Source organism: Saccopteryx bilineata, chromosome 5, assembly GCF_036850765.1.
Source record: "Saccopteryx bilineata isolate mSacBil1 chromosome 5, mSacBil1_pri_phased_curated, whole genome shotgun sequence".
NCBI lineage: Eukaryota > Metazoa > Chordata > Mammalia > Chiroptera > Emballonuridae > Saccopteryx > Saccopteryx bilineata.
In genome coordinates, this window is record NC_089494.1 from 135,654,318 (window position 1) to 135,679,635 (window position 25,318).

At 35.5% G+C, this 25,318-nt stretch overlaps 1 protein-coding gene across 4 annotated transcripts in view; it reads left to right on the forward strand.

The window, feature by feature from the left end:
- ZEB1 (zinc finger E-box binding homeobox 1) overlaps positions 1 to 25,318 on the forward strand; it is a 216,700-nt gene that overhangs the window by 172,633 nt on the left and 18,749 nt on the right. For all 4 annotated transcript variants that reach the window (XM_066233122.1, XM_066233125.1, XM_066233124.1 and 1 more), the window contains exons 4-5: positions 18,254 to 18,415; positions 23,946 to 24,148. In XM_066233122.1, the coding sequence (XP_066089219.1) occupies positions 18,254 to 18,415; positions 23,946 to 24,148 (365 nt within the window). The remainder of the gene's footprint in view (positions 1 to 18,253; positions 18,416 to 23,945; positions 24,149 to 25,318) is intronic.

Consider the following 25,318-nt stretch of genomic DNA (forward strand, 5'->3'; position numbering starts at 1 on the left):
AAAGGGAAGCAGGACACCAGCCAAATAAGCTTTCCATGGCACTCAAAGTAGAGTTGCTTAGCAGGAGGAAGCCTTCAGGAATACAGTATTGAGTGCTGAGGTCTGAGCAGCCGCACCCTTACCCACACAGCTGAGGGCTCGCAGGAGGGCGGGCAGCAGCAAGATGCAGAAGCGTGGTCCCGTCTGCAGGGGTGGAAGCCAGATTGGCCACGACTGAGGCCCAGCGTGAGCTTGGTCTCACCTGACGGATGGAAGGGGTGCACAAAAGTGATCGAACCCAGCTGTGGGCTGGGTGAGCAAGAGCAGTCCCGACTGCAATCCCGCCCACAGGGGAAAGGCAAATCCTGGGGAAATGCATAAACCCATGGCTGTGCACAGACATACAGCCCCACCCGGCCCATGGAGCTGGGATTGCAGCCAGATACAAGAACATAGCTTAGCCCGTGGGGGCGGAGCAAATGCTGGGAAACAGGTGGAGAACTGTGGCTGAGTATAAGTGCACAGCCCTGCACACGGTGCCAAGGATTGCGGCCACAGTGCCACACACAGTCCCACCTGTGGGGACGGGGTGAAGGCCGAGGTTGACCCAGGCTTGTAGACTCAGGAACGTGAACACAGCCCCTCCAGTGGAGGAGATGCAGAAACAGCAGTAACAGCCACAGAGGGCCAGCACCAGCAACGCCCATACCCAAACACCTGAGACAGTGGCAGAGGAGGTGGTGGGCCAGCAGACAAACCATACCTAGAGAACACAGAGGCCACACTCAGTGGACTCCAGTGGCCAAACCTTTATACACAGACAAAATGGGAAGGCAGAGAAACGCAACCCAAATGAATCATGAGAAATCCCCAGAAAAGGATTTAAATGAGTCAGATACAACCAAATTACTGGATGCAGAGTTTAAAATAATGATTATTAGGATGCTCAAAGATCTTAGAATAACAATAGATGGACATAACAAACACCTAAATAAAGAGATAGCAAGTATAAAAAAAGACTTGCTATCAGCCAGAATAATAAAAAAGAATCAGCCAGAAGTGACAAATACAATATCAGAAATGAAGACCACAACAGAAGAATATAAAAGCAGGATGGATGAAGCTGAGGTTCGAATCAGCGAGATAAAGAAAAAGATAAAGGCATGGAAGCAGAGCAGGAAAAAGAAAAGATTCAAAAAGTCTGAGGAAACTCTGAGAGACCTCTGTGACAACATGAAGAGAAATAACATCTGCATCATACAGGTTCCTGAAGAAGAAGAGAAAGAACAAGGGATAGAGACTTTGTTCAATCAAATCATAGCTAAAAACTTCCATAAATTGATGCAGGAAAAAGTCACACTAGTTCCAGAAGCACAGAGAATTCCATTAAAGAGAAACCCAAAGAAATCCACACCAAGACACATCATAATTAAAATACCAAAGTTAAGAGATAAAGAGAAAATATTAAAAGCTGCTAGAGAAAAAAAGGCTATCACCTACAAAGGAACTCCCATAAGGATGACATCCGACTTCTCAACTGAAACACTTGAGGTCAGAAGGGAATGCAAGAAATATTCAAAGTAATGCAGAACAAGAACCTACAACCAAGACTAGTTTATTTAGCAAGGCTATCGTTTAAAATTGAAGGAGAAATTAAAAGCTTTCCAGACAAAAAAAAAAAAATTAAAGGAATTCATTACAACCAAACCAATGATACAAGAAATGTTGAAAGGCCTGTTTTAAACAGATGAAAGGGGGAAAAGAATATAGTAAAAGAGGAATACAGCTTTAAAGAACAAAATGGCAATAAACAACTACATATCAATAATAACCTTAAATGTAAATGGACTAAATAATTCAATAAAAACATATAGGGTAGTTGCGTGGATAAGAAAACAAGACCCATACATATATTGTCTACAAGAGACACACCTTAAAACAAAAGATGCACATAGACTTAAGGTAAAAGGATGGAAAAATATTTCATGCAAATGAAAATGAAAAGAAGGCTGGGGTAGCAATACTTATATCAGAAAAAATGGACTTTAAAACAAAGGCTATAGTAAGAGATAAAGAAGGTCACTACATAATAATAAAGGGAGCAATCCAACAGGAAGATATAACTATTATAAAATCTATGCACCTAATATAGGTACACCTAAATATATAAGCAGACTTTGATGGATATAAAGGACGAGATCAAAGGGATTTCAATACCCCAATAACATCATTAGATAGATTCTCAAGAATGAAAATTAACAAAGAAACAGCAGACTTAAAGGACACACGAGACCAACTTGATTTAATAGATATCTTCAGAACCTTTCACCCTAAAGCAGCAGAATATACATTCTTTTCAAGTGCTCATGGTAATTTCTCTAGGATAAACCACATGTTAGGGCACAAAAGTGGTCTCAACAAATTTAAGAAGATTGAAATCGTGTCAAGCATTTTCTCTGATCACAGTGCATAAAACTAGAAATCAACCAAAATAGAAAAACTGAAAAATACTCAAACACTTGAAGACTAAATTGCATGTTTTAAATAATGAATGGGTGAACAATGAGACCAAAGAAGAAATAAAAATTTTCTAGAAACAAACGATAATGAGCATACAATACTCAAAATTTATGGGAGGGATCTGAAGATGGCAGCAGAGTAGGCAGACACACAGACTCCCAGCTCACACCACTGAACTGGATTACAAACTAATTTAGGAACAATCAGCGTGAAATACCAACTCTGGACTACAAGAACAGCTCTCAAAAACCAAGTAGCAAAGAAAAAGCCACACAAACCTGGTAGGGAGTGCCTGAATCTCCCCTGCCATCAGGAATATGGGGAGGTGAGGCTGAGAGACCAGAAGGGCTCTCACTCCAAGGAAAAGAGCAGAAAATACTGCACACAGCCATTGGCCTGGAAACCAGGGAGCAAGGTGTGTTGAAAGGGCCAGCTTGTCTTTCAAAACGAAAGGGGAGAGAGAGAGACAGATGGTGGGGGGTACAGGAATGCAAGGGAAAACCTGAGATGCAGACTCATCCAGTGCTTGAGGCAGTCATACCTGTGGGAGCGGTTGATCCTTCCACATAACACAAGATTAAAGTGGTTCCAGGTCACCCATCTCCAGACATCTATCCAGCTCCAATCATCCCAATAATAAACAGCTGAAAAGAAGAAGTGGGGAGGAGGGGCAGTAACTCAGGTCTCCATCGAGAACTGAGATACACCTCCCCCTACTGAAGCTGAGAAAACACCCTGCCCCCAGAGAAAGTAACTGGCAGAGGAGGCCTTCAGAGTCTCAGGTTACACCCACCGCATTTCTGGATACAGTTTCAAATAAGCCCCCTGCTGAGATTAGTAAACAAGACTATCACCTGTTAAGAAAACAAACAATTCAAGACTTCAAAGCATCCCAAATCCGAAAGTGGATTACAAATAATAGCTGATGCCAACCCAAGAAGACCTAGAAATAACACAATTGAAAACTGGAGGCAGATGACACCAAGCCTAGACTCAATCAGCTCTACAAACAAAACACCCAAACACACAGACATAATGAGAAGACAGAGAAGTGCAATCCAAAGGAAAGCACAAGAGAAACCTCCAGGAAATGAACTGAGTGATATGAAAATAACCAAACTTCCGGAAACGGAGTTCAAAATAATGATTGTAAGGATGCTTAGGGATCTTAGAACAACAATGGATGGTCATTACAAACACCTAAATAAAGAAATAGCAAGTATAAAAAAGGATATTGAAATATTAAAAGAGAAGCAGTCGGAGATGACAAATACAATATCAGAAATGAAGACCAGAATGGAAGGAATTAAAAACAGGATGGATGGAGCTGAGGATTGAATCAGCAAGTTGGAGGACAAGTAGAATGAAGGCATGAAAGCAGAGAAGGGAAAAGAAAAGAGATTCAAAAAGTCTGAGGAAACTCTTAGAGAGCTCTGTGACAACATGAGGACAAGTAATATCCACATCATAGGGGTTCCTGAAAAAGAAGAGAAAGAACAAGGAATAGAGACTTTTTTCAATCATATCATGGCTGAAAACTTCCCTCAATTAATGCAGGAAAAACTCTCACAAGATCAAGAAGTACAGAGAACACCATTAAAGAGAAACCCAAAGAAACCTAGACCAAGACACATCATAATTAAAATACCAAAGCTAAGTGATACAGAAAATATTAAAAGCTTCCAGAGAAAAAAAGTCTATCACCTACAAAGGAGCCCCCATATGGATGACATCCGACTTCTCAACTGAAGCACTTGAGGCCAGAGGGAATGGCAAGAAATATTCAAAGTAATGCAGAGCAAGAACCTAAAACCAAGACTCCTTTATCCAGCAAGGCTATCATTTAAATTTGAAGGAGAAATAAAAGCTTCCCAGACAAAAAAAAACTCAAGGAATTTATTACAACCAAAGCAAAGCTGCAGGAAATGATATGGGGCCTGTTGTATACAGCTAAAAGTGGGAAAAGAATATAACAAAAGAGAAATACAGCTTTAAAGAATAAAATAGCAATAATCAACTCCATATCAATAATAACCTTAAATGTAAATGGATTAAATGATCCAATCAAAAGACATAGGGTAGCTGCATGGATAAGAAAACAGGACCCGAACATATGCTGTCTACAAGAGACACACCTTAAAACAAAAGATACACATAGACTGAAGGTAAAAGGATGGAAAAAAACATTTCATGCAAATGGAAATTAAAAAGAAGCTGGGGTAGCAATACTTATATCAAACAAAATGGACTTTAAAACAAGGATATAGTAAGGGATAAAGAAGGCCACTACATAATGATAAAGGGAGCAATCCAACAGGAAGATATAACTATTATAAATATCTATGCACCTAATATTAGAGTACCAAATATATGAAGCAGATTTGATGGATATACAGGGTGAGATCAACAGCAATACTATAATAGTAGGGGATTTCAATACCCCACTAACATCACTAGATAGATCCTCAAGAAAGAAAATTAACAAAGAAACAGCAGACTTAAAGGACAGACTAGATCAACTTGATTTAATAGATATCTTCAGGACCTTTCACCCTAAAGCAGCAGAATATACATTCTTTTCAAGTGCTCATGGTACATTCTCCAGGATAGACCACATGTTAGGACATAAAGTGGTCTCAACAAATTTAAGAATATTGAAATCATATCAAGCACTTTCTCTGATCACAATTACATGAAACTAGAAATTAACCACAACAGAAAAACTCAAAAATTCTCAAACACATGGAAACTAAATAGCAAGTTGTTAATAACAAATGGATTAAGGAAGAGATCTAAAAGAAAAAAAATTTCTAGAAACGGATGATAATGAGCATACAACAACTCAAAATTTATGGAATACAGATAACGCAGTACTAAGAGGGAAGTTCATAGCACTACAGGCACACTTTAAGAAGCTAGAAAAAGCTCAAATAAACAACTTAACCCTGCATCTAAAAGAGCTAGAAAAATAACAGCAAGTAAAGCCAAAATGTAGTAGAAGGAAGGAAATAATAAAGATCAGAGCAGAAATAAATGACATACAGGCTAAAGTAACAATACAGAGAATCAATGAAACTAGGAGCTGGATCTTTGAAAAGGTAATCAAGATCGATGAAACTTTAACTAGACTCACCAAGCAAAAAAGAGAGAGGACTCAAATAAATTAGAAATGAAAGCAGAGAAATAACAACTGACACAACAGAAATACAAAATATTGTAAGAAAATACTATGAAGAACTGTATGCCAAAAAACTAGACAACCTAGATGAAATGGACAAATTCCTTGAAACATACATTCTTTTAAAAATCAATCTGGAAAAATCAGAAAACCTAAACAGACCGATTAAACCAAATGAGATTGAAACGGTTACCAAAAAACTCCCATCAAAGAAAAGTCCTTGGCCTGATGGCTTCACAAGTGCATTCTACCAAATATTCAAAGAACTAACTCCTATCCTTATCAAGCTATTTCAAAAAATTCAAGAGGAAAGAGGACTTCCAAACTCCTTTTATGAGGCGAGCATAATTCTGATTCCAAAACCAAGCAAAGACAACACAAGGAAAGAAAACTATAGGCCAATATCCTTGATGAATATAGATTCTAAAATCCTCAAGAAAACATTAGCAAACCTGATCCAACAATATATGGAAAAAATCATACACCATGATCAAGTGGGATTTCTTCTGGGGAGGCAAGACTGGTACAATATTTGCAAATCAATCAATATGATTCATCACATAAACAAAAGGAAGGAGAAAAGCCACATGATAATTTCAATAGATACAGAAAAAGCATTTGATAAAATCCAGCACCCATTCATGATCAAAACTCTCAGCAAAGTGGGAATACAGGGAACATACCTCAACATGATAAAAGCCATCTATGTCAAACCCACAGCCAACATCATCCTCAATGGGCAAAAATTAAAAGCAATCCCCTTCAGATCAGGAACAAGGGAGGTGTGCCCCCTGTCACCACTCTTATTCGACAAAGTCCTTGGAAGTTCTAGCCACAGCAATCAGACAAGAAGAAGAAATAAAAGGTATTCAAGTTGGTAAAGAAGAAGTAAAACTATCATTATTTGCAGATGATATGATATTGTATATAGAAAACCCTAATATCTCAGTCAAAAACTACTGGACCTGATAAATGAATTCAGCAAAGTGGCAGAATATAAAATAAATACTCAGAAATAGGAGGCATTTTTTAAATTTTTTATTTCAGAGGCATTTTTATACACCAATAATGAACAGTCAGAAGAGAAATTAAGGAAACAATCTCCTTCACTATTACAACCAAAAAGATAAAGTACCTAGGAGTAACTTTAACCAAGGAGACTAAAGACTTGTACTCGGAAAATTATAAAACATTGATAAAAGAAATCAAGGAAGATACAAACAAGTGGAAGCATATACCATGCTCATGGTTAGGAAGAATAAACATCATTAAAATGTCTATATTACCTAAAACCATTTATAAATGCAATGCAATACCTATTAAAATACCAATTACATACTTTAAGATTTAGATCACATATTCCAAAAATTTATATGAAACCAAAAAAGAACACAAATAGCCTCAGAAATATTAAAAAAGAAGAATAAGGTGGAAGGTATCACACTTCCTGATATCAAGTTATACTACATGGCCATTGTACTCAAAACATCCTGGTACTGGCATAAGAACAGGCATGAAGATCAATGGAACAGAACAGAGAACCCAGAAATAAACCCACACTTTTATGGACAACTGATATTTGACAAAGGAGGCATACAATGGAATAAAGACAGCCTCTTTAATAAATGGTGTTGGGAAAATTGAGCTACATGCAAGAAAATGAAACTAGAACACCAACTTACACCATTCACAAAAATAAACTCAAAATGGATAAAAGACATAAATGTGAGCTGTGAAACCATAAGCGTCTTAGAAGAAAACATAGGCAGTAAGCTCTCCGACATCTCTCACAGCAATATATTTGCTGATTTATTTCCACAGGCAAGTGAAATAAAAGACAGGATAAACAAATGGGACTATATCAAACTAAAAAGCTTTTGCACAGCTAAAGACATTCAGAACAGAATAAAAAGACAACCCATACAATGGGAGAACATATTTAACAATACATCTGATAAGGGGTTAATCAAAATTTATTAAACTTGTAAATCTCAACACCAAGAAGATAAACAATCCAATCAAAAATGGGCAAAAGAAATGAATAGACACTTCTCCAAAGAGGACATTCAGATGGCCAATGGGCATACGAAAAAATGCTCAACATCACTAATCATTAGAGAAATGCAAATTAAAACCACAATGAGTATCACCTCACACCAGTCAGAATGGCACTCATCAACAAAACAACACAGAATTAGTGCTGGCAAGACTGTGGAGAAAAGGATACCCTCCCGCACTGCTGTTTGGGATGCATACTGGTGCAGCCACTGTGGAAAACAGTATGGAGATTCCTCAAAAAATTAAAAATCAAACTGCCTTTTGACCCAGCTATCCCACTTTTAGGAATATACCCTAAGTACACCATAGAACTTTTCCAAAAGGAGAAATGCACCCCCATGTTTATGGCAGCATTGTTCACAACAGCGAAGATCCTGAAACAGCCCAAGTGTCTGTCAGTGGACGAGTGGATTAAAAGCTTTGATACATATATACTATGGAATACTACTCAGCCATAAGAAATGACATCGGATCATTTACAATAACATGGATGGACCTTGATACCATTATACAGAGTGAAATAAGTAAATCAGATAAAACTAAGAACTATATGAATCCATACATAGATGGGACATAAAAATGAGACTCAAAGACATGGACAAGAATGTGATGGGGGGGAGGGCGAGGAAGGAGAGAGAGGTGGTGGGGTGAGGGGAGGGCCACTATAAAACCAGATAGAAACTGACAGAAGACAATATGACTTTGGGTGAGGGATATGCAACATAATCAAATTTCAAAACAATCTGGAGATGTTTTCTCTGAACATATGTACCCTGATTTATCAATGTCACTGCATTAAAATTAATAAAAAAAATGTAAAAAAAATTTATGGGACACAGCAAAAGCAGTACTGAGAGCGAAGTTCATAGTATTACAGGCCTTAAGAAGCTAGAAAAAGCTCAAATAAACAACTTAACCCTGAATCTGAAAGAACTAGAAAAAGAACAGCAAGTAATTCCAGAGATAGTAGAAGTAAGAAAATAATAAAGATCATAGTGGAAATAAATGACAAAGAGTCTAAAGAAACAATACAGAGGATCAATGAAACCAGGAGCTGGTTCTTTGAAAAGGTAGACAAGATCGATGAACCTTTAACCAGACTCACCAAGAAAAAAAGAGAGAGGACTCAAATAAAATTAGAAATGAGAGTGGAGAAATAAAAACTGACACAGCAGAAATACAAAATATTGTATGAAATTACTATGAAGAACTATATGCCAAAAAACTAGACAACATGTTGGACAAATTCCTTGAAACATATTGTCTTTAAAAATTAATCAGGAAGAATCAGAAAACCTAAACAGACCGATTATACCAAATGAGATCAAAACAGTTATCAAAAAACTCCCAGCAAACAAAATCCCAGGGCCAGATGGCTTCACAAATAAATTCTACCAAATATTCAAAGAACTAACTCCTATCCTTATCAAGCTATTTCAAGAAATACAAGAGGAAAAAAGACTTCCAAGCTTTTTTTATGAGGCAAGCATTATTCTGATTCCAAAACCAGGCAAAGACAACACAAAGAAAGAAAATTATAGGTCAATATCCCTGATGAATTTAGATGCTAAAATCTTCAACAAAATATTACCAAAGCAGATTCAGCAATATATGAAAAAAATCATATACCATGATGAAGTGGGATTTATTCTGGGCAGGCAAGTCTGGTGCAATATTCACAAATCAATCAATGTGATTCATCACATAAACAAAAGGAAGGAGAAAAACTACATGATAATTTCAAGAGATGCAGAAAAAGCATTTGATAAAATCCAGCACCCATTCATGATCAAAACTCTCAGCAAAGTGGGAATACAGGGAACATACTTCAACATGATAAAAGCCATCTATGACAAACCTACAGCCAACATCATACTCAATGGGCAAAAATTAAAAGCAATCCCCTTAAGATCAGAAACAAGGCAGGGGTGCCCCCTTTCACCACTCTTATTCAACATAGTTCTGGAAGTCCTAGCTACAGCAATCAGACAAGAAGAAGAAATAAAATGCATCTAAGTTGGTATAGAAGAAGTAAAACTATCATTATTTGCAGATGATATGATATTGTATATAGAAAACCCTAAAGTCTCAGTCAAAAAACTACTGTGCTTGATAAATGAATTCAGCAAGGTGGCAGGATATAAATTTAATACTCAGAAATCAGAGGCACTGTTATACACCAACAATGAACTGTTAGAATGAGAAATTAAGGTAACAATTCCCTTCACTATTGCAACCAAAAAAGTAAAGTTCTAGGAGTAAATTTAATTAAAGAAATTAAAGACTTGTACTCGGAAAATTATAAAACATTGATAAAAGAAATCAAGGAAGATACAAACAAGTGGAAGCATATACCATGTTCATGGATAGGAAGAATAAACATCATTAAAATGTGTATATTACCCAAAGCAATTTATAAATTCAATGCAATACCTATTAAAATACCAATGATGTACTTCAAAGATATGGAACACATATTCCAAAAATTTATATGGAATACAAAAAGAACATGAATAGCCTCAGCAATCTGGAAAAAAAAGAATAGGGTGGAAGGTATCACACTTCCTGATATCAAGTTATACTACAAGGCCATTGTACTGAAAACAACTTGTTACTGGCATAAGAACAGGTATATAGATTAATAGAACAGAACAGACAACCCAGAAATAAATCCACACCTTTATCGACAACTGATATTTGACAAAGGTGGTAAGAGCATATAATAGAGTAAAGACAGCCTCTTCAACAAATGGTGTTGGAAAAATTGGACAGCTACCTGCAAAAAAAATGAAACTAGACCACTAACTTACACCATGCACAAAAATAAACTCAAAATGGATAAAAGACTTAAATGTAAGCTGTGAAACCATAAGCATTTTAGAAGAAAACATAGACAGTAAGCTCTCTGACATCTCTCACAGCAATATATTTGCTAATTTATCTCCACGGGCAAGTGAAATAAAAACAGGATAAACAAATGTGACTATATCAAACTAAAAGCTTTTGCACAGCTAAAGACAATGTGAACAGAATAAAAAGACAACCCATACAATGGGAGAACATATTCGACAATATGTCTGATAAGGGGTTAATAACCAAAATTTATAGAGAACTTGTAAAACTCAATACCAGGAAGTTAAACAATCCAATAAAAATGGGCGAAAGAAATGAATAGACACTTCTCCAAAGAGGACATTCAGATGGTCAATGGGCATATGAAAAAATGCTCAACATCACTAATCATTACAGAAATGCAAATTAAAACCACAATGAGATATCACCTCATACTAGTCAGAATGGCACTCATCAACGAAACAACACAGAATAAGTGCTGGCGAGGATGTGGAGAAAAGGGAACCCTTCTGCACTGCTGGTGGGAATAAGGACTGGTGCAGCCACTATTAAAAACAGTATGAAAAAAAAAGTATGAAGATTCCTCAAAAAATTAAAAATCAAACTGCCTTTTGACCCAGCCACCCCACTTTTAAGAATATATTCCAAGACCACCATATCACTGATTCAAAAGGAGAAATGCACCCCCGTGTTTATGGCAGCATTGTTCACAATAGTGAAGATCTGGAAACAGCCCAAGTGTCCGTCAGTGGATGAGTAGATTAAAAAGCTTTGGTACATATATACAATGGAATACTATGAGACCATGAACAAGAAGGAAATCTTACCTTTTCGACAACATGGATGGACTTGGAAACTATTATGTTAAGTGAAATAAGCCAAGCAGAAAAAGAAAAATATCATATGACCTCACTCATTTGAGGAATCCAATGAACAGTGTGAACTGAGGAACAGAATTGAGATAGAGGATGGATCAAAGGGACCAGAGGAAAAGAGGATAGAGGGAAGGGGATGAGAGGATGGGATAAACCTGAAGGGAAGGGGGGAGGGTGCTATAGGGAGGGAGACAAGGGAGATGTTGAGAGGAATACAGAGAAGTGGGGATGCATTCAGGGTGACACTAGATCCTATGTAAACACAATAAACTAAAATCAATAAAAAGATAAAAATAAAAATATAAATTTTCTCAAAAATATAGAAGTTATTAATAATCAGGACTATATTACATATAATAAATGTATCTTTTAACTAAAGATCATTAAAATTGGGAAATCGATTTTAGACCTTATCTATATTTGTCTCTAAATGAGTACATTTAAACCAGTCTGTACATAGAAGAGTATTAAAACTTATTAAAGATTCAAGGTTCATATTTAAAGTGCAGACTATGTAATTCTGAAAAGTGTATATTATTTTAAAAACCCATGATAACAACATATGTATGAGTTGTTTGTTTATACGTGTGTATGTATATATAGTTATCAAGATATAAAAAGTATAAACATTTTATAAGTGGAGACTGTTTAATTGAAAGAAACATTTTATAACATAATTTGATAAAATAGTTTGTTTCTTGTTAACTCTACATGAATCTATAAGAAGTCATAAAATACTAATTTTACTATGACTTATCTAAATTAACTTGATAATTTAAAGTTATGTTGAAGATTCAGTGACGCTGACTTTATGCTTTAGCTTTTCAAGAATGCTTATTGCTTTCCACTAATGATGGAGACTGAGAATGATTTTTTGAGACTTCTCTTTGGCTTTCTCACACCAGGCTCTTGAAAAGCAATGAATGTTTTAATAGTAGGGAATGGAAGAGGTGAGGTCGTTAGAGGATAATCACTGTCACTTCCCTCTGCCATATTATTATATGACTGATTGCAGAGCTTCCTAACTAGGACTCAGTATTCTCATTTCAGTTGCTATTCTTCACCCTAATAGACACCCATGTAAACCACAAACACAGCTATGCTTGTCATGGATTTATGTTGCCTTGATTAAGCAATAAAGAAGTTTTCCCGCCTGATCTGTGGTGGCGCAGTGGATAAAGCGTTGACCTGGAAATGCTGAGGTCGCTGGTTTGAAACCCTGGGCTTGCCTGGTCAAGGCACATATGGGAGTTGATGCTTCCAGCTCCTCCCCCACTTCTCTCTCTCTGTCTCTCCTCTCTCTCTCGTTCTCTCTCTCTCTCTCTCTCTCTCTCTCTCTGTTTCCCCCTCTCCTCTATAAAATGAATAAATAAATAAATAAAATTAAGAAGTTTTCCCAATCAGTGTTTTGAATTTTTTTCTTTTGGCAACCTGAAGGTTTTTGTGTTCTGAGGCAACGTGTTGTGTTATGTACTCGTCAGTGGAGGGATGTTTCTTTTCTGTGAAAAGGGGAGGCTAGAGAGAAAAATGAACCTCTAAGACTAAGAAAGATCATACGTGGAAGTTGAGGTTCTGAGAGCAGATCCCCTTAGAACCAACAGAACCAGCAACTTTTAAAGAGTTTTCTCTGACCAGTAACCCCAGCTTGGTAACTACTGGCGGTGTATAGCAGATGCTAAATATTCAGTAGTCATTGGCTGTATGAAAAGAAGGGGAAAAAATGGTGGGTCGCCATTATTACCATGTTGTTGACTCTATGGTTTTAAACAGCAGTGCCCCCTAAGGAGGTTAGCTACTAATACTGTGCAGGAAGAAATTTAGCAAGATTGTTTTAATGGCTGCTGAACAAAAAAGATGCCTATACATCATCATTTTAATTTGGCCCAATTATTCTCTGCTGGGAACGGAAGTGCAGTTAGAAGTGCATAAAGAAGCAGCCAGGAGACATTTGGGAACCATCCTAACCCAGGAGAGCTCCCCTAGCCAAGTAGACAGACCCCCTGCCAGTGTGGAATGGAGGAGGGCTGAGGCGTAGTGCTGCTTAGAACCTCAGCAGCACTCGGGCCGTCTTCTCAAAGTGAAGGTAAGCTGTTATCCCTTAAACCTTTCTAATTCAGGAAAAAAAGTGCCTCTGCCTCAATGCCACAGTTAAAGGTCTGTTGAGGCAAAAGAAGAGCAAAAGGAGATAACTATTTAAGCTATTTTCTAAGAAAATAACTATACTTCACAGTGGTTTATATTGAGAATGATTCAGATTCAAGTTACAACTCTTAAGTATACGATACAGTAGGTTGCCAAGTTTTTTTTTTAATTTTATTTTTTTAATGGGGTGACATCAATAAATCAGGATACATATATTCAAAGATAACAAGTCCAGATTATCTTGTCGTTCAATTATGTTGTATACCCATCACCCAAAGTCAGATTGTCCTCTGTCACCTTCTATCTAGTTTTCTTTCTGCCCCTCCCCCTCCCCCTTTTCCTGTCCCTTTCCCCCCTCCCCCCCCCTGTAACCACCACACTCTTATCAATGTCTCTTAGTTTCACTTTTATGTCCCACCTACGTATGGAATAATGCAGTTCCTGGTTTTTTCTGATTTACTTATTTCACTTTGTATCATGTTATCAAGATCCCACCATTTTGCTGTAAATGATCCGATGTCATCATTTCTTATGGCTGAGTAGTATTCCATAGTGTATATGTGCCACATCTTCTTTATCCAGTCATCTATTGATGGGCTTTTTGGTTGTTTCCATGTCCTGGCCACTGTGAACAATGCTGCAATGAACATGGGGCTGCATGTGTCTTTACGTATCAATGTTTCTGAGTTTTGGGGGTATATACCCAGTAGAGGGATTGCTGGGTCATAAGGTAGTTCGGTTTTCAGTTTTTTGAGGAACCACCATACTTTCTCCCATAATGGTTGTACTACTTTACGTTCCCATCAACAGTGTATGAGGGTTCCTTTTTCTCCACAGCCTCTCCAACATTTGCTATTACCTGTCTTGTTAATAAAAGCTAATCTAACAGGTGTGAGGTGGTATCTCATTGCAGTTTTGATTTGCATTTCTCTAATAGCTAAAGAAGATGAGTATCTTTTCATATATCTGTTGGCCATTTGTATTTCTTCCTGGGAGAAGTGTCTGTTCATGTCCTCTTCCCATTTTTTTATTGGATTGTTTGTTTGTTTGTTGTTGAGTTTTATGAGTTCTTTGTATATTTTGGATATTAGGCCCTTATCTGAGCTGTTGTTTGAAAATATCATTTCCCATTTAGTTGGCTTTCTGTTTATTTTGTTATCAGTTTCTCTTGCTGAGCAAAAACTTCTTAGTCTGATGTAGTCCCATTCATTAATTTTTGCCTTCACTTCTCTTGCCTTTGGAGTCAAATTCATAAAATGCTCTTTAAAACCCAGGTCCATGAGTTGAGTACCTATGTCTTCTTCTATGTACTTAATTGTTTCAGGTCTTATGTTTAGATCTTTGATCCATTTTGAGTTAATTTTAGTACAGGGGGACAAACTGTAGTCCAGTTTCATTCTTTTGCATGTGGCTTTTCAGTTTTCCTAGCACCATTTATTGAAGAAGCTTTCTTTTCTCCATTGTGTGTTGTTGGCCCCTTTATCAAAAATTATTTGACTATATATATGAGGTTTTATTTCTGGACTTTCTATTCTGTTCCATTGGTCTGAGTGTCTATTTTTCTGCCAATACCATGCTGTTTTGATTGTCGTGGCCCTATAATATAGTTTGAGGTCAGGTACTGTAATTTCCCCAGCTTCATTCTTTTTCTTTAGGATTGCTTTGGCTATTCGGGGTTTTTTATAGTTCCATATAAATCTGATGTATTTTTGCTCTATTTCTTTAAAAAATGTCATTGGAATTTTGATGGGAATTGCATTAAATTTGTATATTGCTTTGGGTAATATGGCCATCTTGATTATATTTATTCTTCCTAACCAAGAACAAATTATATTCTTCCATCTCATTATATCTTTTTTGATTTCCCTTAACAATGGTTTATAGTTTTCATTATATAAGTTGTTTACATTCTTTGTTATGTTTATTCCTAAGTATTTTATTTTTTTTGTTGCAATCGTGAAGGGGATTATTCTTTTGAGTTTGTTCTCAATTGTTTCATTGTTGGCATATAGAAAGGCTATTGACTTCTGTATGTTAATTTTGTATCCTGCGACCTTACTGTATTGGCTTATTGTTTCTAGTAGTCTTTTTGTGGATTCTTTGGGGTTTTCGATGTATAGGATCATATCATCTGCAAAAAGTGATACCTTTATTTTTTCTTTTCCTATATGGATGCCTTTTATTTCTTTGTCTTGTCTGATTGCTCTGGCTAGAACCTCTAGTACCACATTAAATAAGAGTGGAGAGAGTGGACAACCCTGTCTTGTTCCTGATTTAAGGGGGAAAGCCTTCAGTTTAGTGCCATTTAATATGATGTTAGCTGATGGTTTATCATATATGGCCTTTATCATGTTGAGATATTTTCCTTCTATACCCATTTTGTTGAGAGTCTTAAACATAAAATTGTGTTGTATTTTATCGAAAGCCTTTTCTGCATCTGTTGATAAGATCATGTGGTTTTAGTTCTTTGTTTTGTTGATATGGTGTATTACATTAACCGTTTTACGTATGTTGAACCATCCTTGAGATTCTGGGATGAATCCCACTTGATCATGATGTATTATTTTTTTTAATATGTTGTTGTATTTGATTTGCTAGTATTTTGTTTAGTATTTTAGCATCTGTATTCATTAGAGATATTGGTCTGTAGTTTTCTTTTTTTGTGCCATCCTTGCCTGGTTTTGGTATGAGGGTTATGTTGGCCTCATAAAATGTGTTTGGAAGTATTGCTTCTTCTTCAATTTTTTGGAAGACTTTCAGTAGAATAGGAACCAAATCTTCTTTGAATGTTTGATAAAATTTGCTGATATAGTTGTCAGGGCCTGGACTTTTATTTTGGGGGAGATTTTTAATGGTTTTTTCTATTTTTTCTCTACTAATAGGTCTGTTTAGGCTTTCTACTTCTTGACTCAGTCTAGGAAGGTTGTATTGTTCTAGGAATTTATCTATTTCTTCTAGGTTGTTGAATTTAGTGGCATAAAGTTTTTCATAGTATTCTACAATAATTCTTTGTATATCTATGGTGTCCGTGGTGATTTCTCCTCTTTTGTTTTGGATTTTGTTTATATGAGTTCTTTCTCTATTTTCCTTGGTAAGTCTTGCCAAGGGTTTGTCAATTTTGTTGATCTTTTCAAAGAACCAGCTCCTTGTTCTATTAATTTTTTTTATAGTTTTTCTGTTCTCTATTTCATTTATTTCTGCTCTGATTTTTATTATCTCCTTTCTTCGGCTGGTTTTGGGTTTTCTTTGTTCTTCTTTTTCTAGTTCCTTAAGGTGTGAAGTTAAGTGGTTCACTTGGGCTCTCTCTTGTTTGTTCATATAGGCCTGAAGTGATATGAACTTCCCTCTTATCACTGCTTTTGCTGCATCCCATAGATTCTGATATGTCGTATTGTCATTTTCATTTGTCTGTATATATCTTTTGATCGCTGCACTTATTTCTTCTTTGACCCATTCATTTTTTAAAAGTATGTTGTTTAGTTTCCACATTTTTGTGGGATTTTTTTCCTCTTTTTTGCAGTTGAATTCTAATTTCAAGGCTTTATGATCAGAAAATATGCTTGGTACAACTTCGATTTTTCTGAATTTGCTGATGTTTTTGTGGCCCAACATATGGTCAATTCTTGAGAATGATCCATGTACACTGGAGAAAAATGTATACTCAGTCACTTTGGGATGAAATGTCCTGTAGATGTCTATCATATCTAGGTGCTCTAGTGTTTTGTTTAAGGCCACTATATCTTTGTTGATTCTCTGTTTGGATGACCGATCTAGAGCCATCAGCGGTGTATTGAGGTCTCCAAGTATGATTGTATTTTTGTCAGTTTTTGTTTTAAGGTCAATAAGTAGCTGTCTTATATATTTTGGTGCTCCTTGGTTTGGTGCATATATATTAAGAATTGTTATGTCTTGATTCAGTGTACCCTTAGCCATTATGAAATGGCCATTTTTGTCTCTGAATACTTTTTCTGTCTTGTAGTCAGCATTATCAGATATGAGTATTGCTACGCCTTCTTTTTTTTGGATGTTATTTGCTTGGAGTATTGTTTTCAGCCTTTCACTTTGAATTTGTTTTTATCCTTGTTGCTTAGATGAGTTTCCTGTAGGCAGCATACAGTTGGATTTTCTTTTTTAATCCATTCTGCTACTCTGTGCCTTTTTATTGGTGAGTTTATTCTGTTTACATTTAGTGTAATTATTGACACTTGTGAGTTCCCTATTGCCATTTTATGTATTGCTTTCTGTTAGTTTTGTGTCTTGTTTGTTCCTTCTCTTTCGTTGGAAACACCAAGTTTTGAGACTAAGGTTTTGTCTTTTTTTTTCTTGCTTTAGCATTGAGAAGTTTAGGACTGCTACCCCCTGCGTGAGCCTTCTCTGTGTCTTGTCTGTTAAAATGGAGCACAAGTAAAGCTATGAAGCGTAAAAGGAATATTGTGAAATTTTAACACTTTTATGACACTTTAAATTTATTTTTTAAATCATTTAGAATCATTTCTTAATCGATTCTAACAGGTTAAGTGAATTTTGTTTTTGATATTCAGCAAATATTTCCTACAGATTTAAGAACAATCTAATCTCTCAGGATAGACAGCTTCTCATTTAGAAAAACTGGTGAAGTTGCTATTAATAAAGTATACATTCCTTTTAGTAAAAGATGATGAATGCGACTCGGATGCAGAAAATGAACAAAACCATGACCCTGATGTGGAAGAGTTCCTGCAGCAACAAGACACCGCTGTCATTTACCCTGAGGCACCTGAAGAGGACCAGAGGCAGGGCACACCAGAAGCCAGCGGCCATGATGAGAATGGTGAGTGGAGCGGCACGGTGTTTTGTTTCTCACCTTTACTGGATATTCCCATTCCTCTGCTGTGGGAACCTACTATCCTGCTACACAGATCATTTTTGAAAACCAAAATTAACTGCAGGTGGCTGTAAAGACTAATCTCTTTAATTAATGGAAGGAACACTGTCTGTGATAACAGTATAGTTTCTATTAGTGGCATCTAATGTATATAGTGGTAATGCCTGCCACTGCATGTGAAATGCTTAAAACAGTGTGTAGACATTGATTTTCATTGACTAACACATATGGCAGCAAGTAGATATGGAAGCTACAATGAACTGATTTTTTCCCACTGTTCTTCTAGCAAGCAAAACATGGTTGTCCGGCTCAAAACATACGAATTTGCAGATAAATGGTTTTTCTCTATCTGATTTAGTCCACTCTGATATGAACAGCCGCTGTATATAGTGTAACAAAATGCAATTATAAAGTGTTTGTAATCTCCTAAAAAGAAATAGGCTACTTCTCTGCCCTTCTATATACCAGAAACAGATGAAAATAGCTGGCAGATAATCTTCTCAGAAATTTTATGCAAGATCTGTACCAAAGAGTAGGAAGTTACTTGGGATGTTTAAGATTACTTCAAGTTTTAAGATCCTAAGACTAGGCTGATTTTTCCAGGATCCCAGTTTAATGGATATATTTAGCTTAATATTCAAATAATCAACTTTTTTTCAGACATTTTTTAGAATAATTGAGTAGTTGTATGTTTATAACAAAATTGAGACAGAGGTACAGAGATGTCCCATATACCCCTTAACACCCCCCACCCCCACACACACACATGTCTAGGCCTTTCCCATGATCAATATAACCAGAATAGTACTATAACCAGAATAGTACTTTCTTTTCTTTTTTTAACCAAGGATAAACCTATATTGACACATTCAAAGTTTATAGTTTACCTTAGGGTTCACTCTTCGTGTTGTATATTCCATGGGTTTGGACAAATATATAAGGATGTGTATCTATTATTACCATATGACACAGAGTGGTTTTACTGACCCTAAAAGTCCTTTGTGCTCTGTTCATTCATCTTCTCTCCTCGCCCCTCCCCAAGGCAACCACAGATATTTAAGTCTCCTTAGCCTTGTTCTTTCCAGAGTCATACAGTATATAGCCTTTTCAGGTTGACTTTTTTCACTTAGAAATCTGCATTTAAGGTTCTTCCATGTCTTTTCATGGCTTGATAGCTCCTTTTTTAATTAATTTTAATGGGGTGACATTGATAAATTAGGGTACATATGTTCAGAGAGAACATCTCTACATGAGGATGTTCATTTCTATTACCAGTGTTGAGAAGACTGTTTTTTGCTATATTGTATTGCCTTTGCCCCTTTATCAAAGATAAGTTGACAGTATTTACAGGGATCTAGTTCTGGGCTCTCTGTTCTGTTTCACTGGTCCCTTTGTCTAGACCACACTGTCTTGATTACTATAACTTTATAGTAAGTTGGATAGTGTCAGTCCTCTGGCTTTGTTCTTCTTCAATATTGTGATTGCTATTCTGGGTCTTTTGACTCACCATATAAACTTCAGAATCTTTGTAAATAGCCATAAAACAACTCTCTAAGATATTTATTGGGATTGCACTGAGTCTGTAGATCAAGTTAGGAAGAACTCACATATTGACAATATGAGTCTCCTTATCCATGAAGATGGAATATCTCTCCATTTATTTAGTTCTTTGATTTTGTTCATCAGTTTTTTAGTTTTCCTCATATAAACCTCATACATGTTTTGTTAGATTTATACCTAAATATTTCAACATTTTGGTGCTGATGTTAATGGTATTATATCAATAAACTTAAATTTTGAAAGGAATTGAGAAAAATGGTAGAGAAAACAAAATAGATCCCATTGAAAAGAGCCAGTTGTATCTTCCTTAAATCAGGCATCAGCTATGAAAAAGAGAAGAAACAGAAATTTCATGCCAGAATAAATAGATTTTCTGTAACTAAATCAGTGACAGAGGAAGGTAGAAGTAGGGTACTCCAAAACTGTTTCTTCCAGTGTACCAAAAGGTCACATTTATGGACACTGTAGATTAGTGCCCCTAAGGACACTGCATTTCAGCTTACTGATTAGTGTTCTGATGACCTTGCTGCATATTTGGAGAGGCAGTAGTTATTGGCACTATAATCCTATAATGCTCTACTGTTTCTACTTTCATTTCTTGGTTGTTGTTGTTTTTTATTAAAGAACATGTATTAGTATTTGACCTGTAGAAGCAAATGGTTAAAATAAATATGAAGTAGAAATAGAAAATTTTAAACACAATATGTATATATGTAAAATTTTTATGTAACAAAAATGTTTTCAGAAGACTTCAGTGAAAGGAAACAATGAAAACTAAAGAAATATTCCATTGCCTAGGTCAAATAAGATTAATCTTTGTCAAGTTCATTGTTATAAATCAACATAGTAAAATCCCCAAAACTTGGGGCCCTCACCATTCTGATCTTGTAAAATGTTTAAATTATAGAATATGTATTTGATTCAGGTATTCCTTATGTTCAGGTATATAATATAATTTGTATACTGCTAATAAAGTATTTCACAGTAGATATTCCGTCACACCAGTAACATCTGTTTAAATGTAAAAAAGCTGTTATCTTTAGAAACTCCTAAATTTTTTAAGCTTTAGGAGATTAAATGTGCCCTCCCTGCACTTCCTAAATTTGAACCAGCCAACTTTACTCCAGTAGGTTGAATTAGCACAGATTCTAGATTAGTGGGGAACAGATCAAGATTTTTCAAAAGTTTTACATCAAGTAATGCTCTCAATTTGAAGTGTTATATGCTACCTATCAAAGAAAGAGGAGGATACAAAACATTTTTTAAGGTTTTAAATAAACATATTAATGGACTCAGATATATAAATTATAAGAAATTTAAAAAGTGATCAGATAGGTTGTATTTTTGGCTATATTGAATTGTGCCTTAAGTTTGTTAAAGGAATTCTAAGAAATATTTTTCCTTACATGAAAAGCCTTTACTGCTAAAAAGTAATTTTTAGAAGAACTATATACTTTTAAGATTTTATTTATTGAGTTTAGAGAAAGGAAAGAGAGAAAGGGAGGGCGGGGAGAGGCAGGAAGCATCAACTCTCATATGTGCCTTGACCGGGCAAGCCGGGGGTTTCAAACCAGCGACCTCAGCATTCCAGGTCGATGCTTTATCTACTGCGCCACCACAGGTCAGACAAAAATCAGTCTTTTTTAAAAATGGAAACAGAAAGGTTCACTTAAATTTTTAAAACTGCATTCTATAACTTGTTTATAATGTCAGAGATTCAGACTTACTTTTCATTGTTTTATGCTAGTGACCTAAAAGAATAAATTCAGATCTTGTGTCTGAGACAATTCAATAGATACTGATTTATGAAAATAACTTGCTGTTGAAATATAAGCAACTGTCATTTTTACAAAATTATTAATATTTTATTTATTAATTGGAGGCATTAATTCTGAAGACAAAAATTAAAATAGCAAATAAAGAGAGCAGACAGCTCTATAACACTGTAGGGTACAAGCAGGCTGAGTGAAGGAAATCATATTGTGATTGTGGGGCCAATAGTGAACACCTGCACTGGTGAACTCTGACTTTTGCCATTGTAAGCAGCTAAACTAATAGGATGAAAAAGGCAGTCTGGCAAGGAGAGTGTGTCAAATGTTGACTTCCCACCTGCCTGTACAAACAGGAAATTGATACTAGACAAAACATGATTTCCAAAAAAATTTCCTCATGCAGCAAATCTAGTCTCCAAAGAAGTGAGTCATGTTAGAGTCATCACCTATAGAAAACTCTCTAGTTCTGGGTGCCTTGTTAACAAAAGATGCCATCCTAATCTTCAGGAGTTTTGGTTGTTTGATTTTTAGTATTTGAATAAAATATTCACATTCATATTTTGATACATATTTTAGCATATTTACCTAGCTATATAGAGTTAGTTGCTCAGTCCATTATTTGCAGGCTGGTCCTTGAGCAAGACATGAAATTTATATACCACATTTCCCATGTATAAGCCTCACACTCTTTCAAAAAATTTGTAGTCTAAAAACTGGGTGAGTTTTATATAGTGGTTGTAAGTTTTTTTTACTTGCATTTCCTGCTTTTTTGAGCTTGCTTTTGTGCTCATTGTTGAAGACAGTGATTCGTCATCAGACACAGATAAAGACAAGCTAATGGGTGGGAGTTTTGACAATGATGAGGAGTTGTATGAATTTTATGATGAATAAAACTTGAGTTCAATAACTTTATGTAATATATTTTTTCCCCAAATTTCACGCCCCAAAATTAAGGTGTGTCTTATACATGGGGAAATGTGGTAAACTTGAATTTCAGTAAAAGTAATATAAGTTTATGGAGCATTGGAGGTTGTTATGAAATTTTTCTTGATAGTCTGTTTTTCTATAAAAATTACTTCTTCAAAAATGAAAGTAGAGATTACATTTACAATAGATTCACTTAGGAATTTATTTCTTTGAAAAAATAAATCAAATATGAAAAACTACCCCTAGTTAAATAATATTAATTGACAGAGTACTATTATTACATTTTAGGATTGTAAGGCTACATGATTCCAAAATCACATACAGTTCATTCAGTGAACCCCAATTTATTCAGAATGCCTTCATCTTCTGAAAGCTATCCTATATTCTTCCATATAAAAATACAGAAAATATGTCAGTGTGTTTCAGTAGAAAAAAGAACAAGAATAATGATGCATGAATGGTCTGTATGTCCAAGTTTGAATCTGGCTCCCATTTCTGTGCCACTCCCCCCAATAATGTGCCTTCTTTTGGTCTGAACTTGGTCATGTGGCCACCTACCTGGGACAAGTCTTAGAAAGATAGTCCAACTATGTATGTACTACTTACTCTGAGATGACAGTAACTAATGTCATCTTCAAATTTGAAAGAATGAACACTAAATAAATCATGATGACATTGTTGCCTGCAGAAAGAGTTTATTGTGGTATACAAGTCCGTTAATATGTATACATTTACCAATATAATCTACATTCTAATTTTATTTTTGTTTTCTTTGTCTAATTGACCATATAAAAGAAAAAAAGAATTGGGGTTAGTGAAAAATATATGAGATCTTAAAGTCAGACAGCACACATTTGAATCCTGACTTCATCATTTACTGGCTATGTGACTTTTAAGTTATTTAATCTTTCTGAGCCTCACATTTTTATTTTTATAATGTATAGACGAGTATCATTGTATTGTTTTGATATAATACAATGTATCAAATATTGTATATAAATAACTAGGCAGCATAATACCTGTCACATAGCATATGGAAGGACTCAAAAGTAGCTTTGGTAATATTTTTGAATTTTTTAAATTTTACTAGTCTATTACAGTTGACATTTAATATTATTTTATGAGTTTCAAGTATACAGCATAGTGATTAGACAATTATATAATTTACCTTTTTTTAAATTTTTTAAATTCAAAATTATGTGGTCTTTCTTTTACAGGAACACCAGATGCATTTTCCCAGTTACTCACCTGCCCGTATTGTGATAGAGGCTATAAACGCTTTACCTCTCTGAAAGAACACATTAAATACCGCCATGAAAAAAATGAAGATAACTTTAGTTGCTCCCTGTGCAGTTATACCTTTGCATACAGAACCCAGCTGGAACGTCACATGACATCACATAAATCAGGACGAGAACAAGTAAGTGAAATGATCGATTAACTCGCTCTCTGGATTTTAAGAATTCGTCCCTCGTAGAAGGCAAGAGGTTTAATATACTTAAAAGCTAAAAAGATGTACTATAAAGCATCTTGTCTGTGGCCTTATCAAAGTGAAATCAGTTATTTATTTGATTTATCTGGTCATTTCTGAGTTAAAAATCAAAGATTCTTTTTCAAAAAAGATCTTTCATCTTAATTTAATTATTTGTCTTATACAGTAATAAATATTTCTCTTAAGTTTAGAACTGGATTTTATAATGCATTATACTAAAATGTTCAGGATAGGAAAATAAATATTTGTTACATAAACCACATGACTTACTACTTACTGACCAAATGTTAAAGAAAATCAAAGCATAATAAAGTTTCATTATTTTGTGAACAAGTGACTATTCTCAGTATAAACTATAGCGTTATTGTAGCCTCCTTTAAGAATCTAAAATTTAGATTCTAATGCATTTTTATTCTGAAAAGTAAGTTTTCATATGGTTTATTCTACTTCTGTGTCACTTTTCCTCAGTCTCTAGAAATATGAACCAGTACTACTCTGTAAGTGTAAGCTACTATACATTGTCGGCTCTATACTGAAGGGTTAAAGTTAAAGAGTTAAAGAATCTTGTCATCCCTTTTTTTATAAATTTTTGATAACTATCAACTATAAACAATCAACTAAATAGCTCCTTAATTCTAACTTTAAAAATCAAATAAATATTCAACTACACCAGGTATGTCAAGGCTATATGTTGGGGTTGGGGCTCATGTCCATTTTCTTACATCAAAGGATTGTGAATATCTGTATTACATGAGTCTGCATGAGCTTTGCCCTAGGAATGTACCTAAGATAAGTCATATGTCCCATAGAAAATAAGTTAGTCTTTTTGCTAAGATGATGGCCAAACCAAAAAACTAAACAAAAAATGATGGGTGAGGAGTAGTAATTGAGCATGGTCAGCCTACCTTCTTCAGGACTTTAGCAACAGCACTAATGAAGTAAGACTGGGGATTGGGCACTGGCAAATCAGGGACTACAGGACCAAGATGGCCGTCAGTAGGCTAATGGTTAAGTCTCTGAAGGAGCCTTGAAGTGGGACAGAGTGCCAAAAGGAGGAAACGTGCAGAGAAGGAACTGTGGAAGATGGACACCATCTGC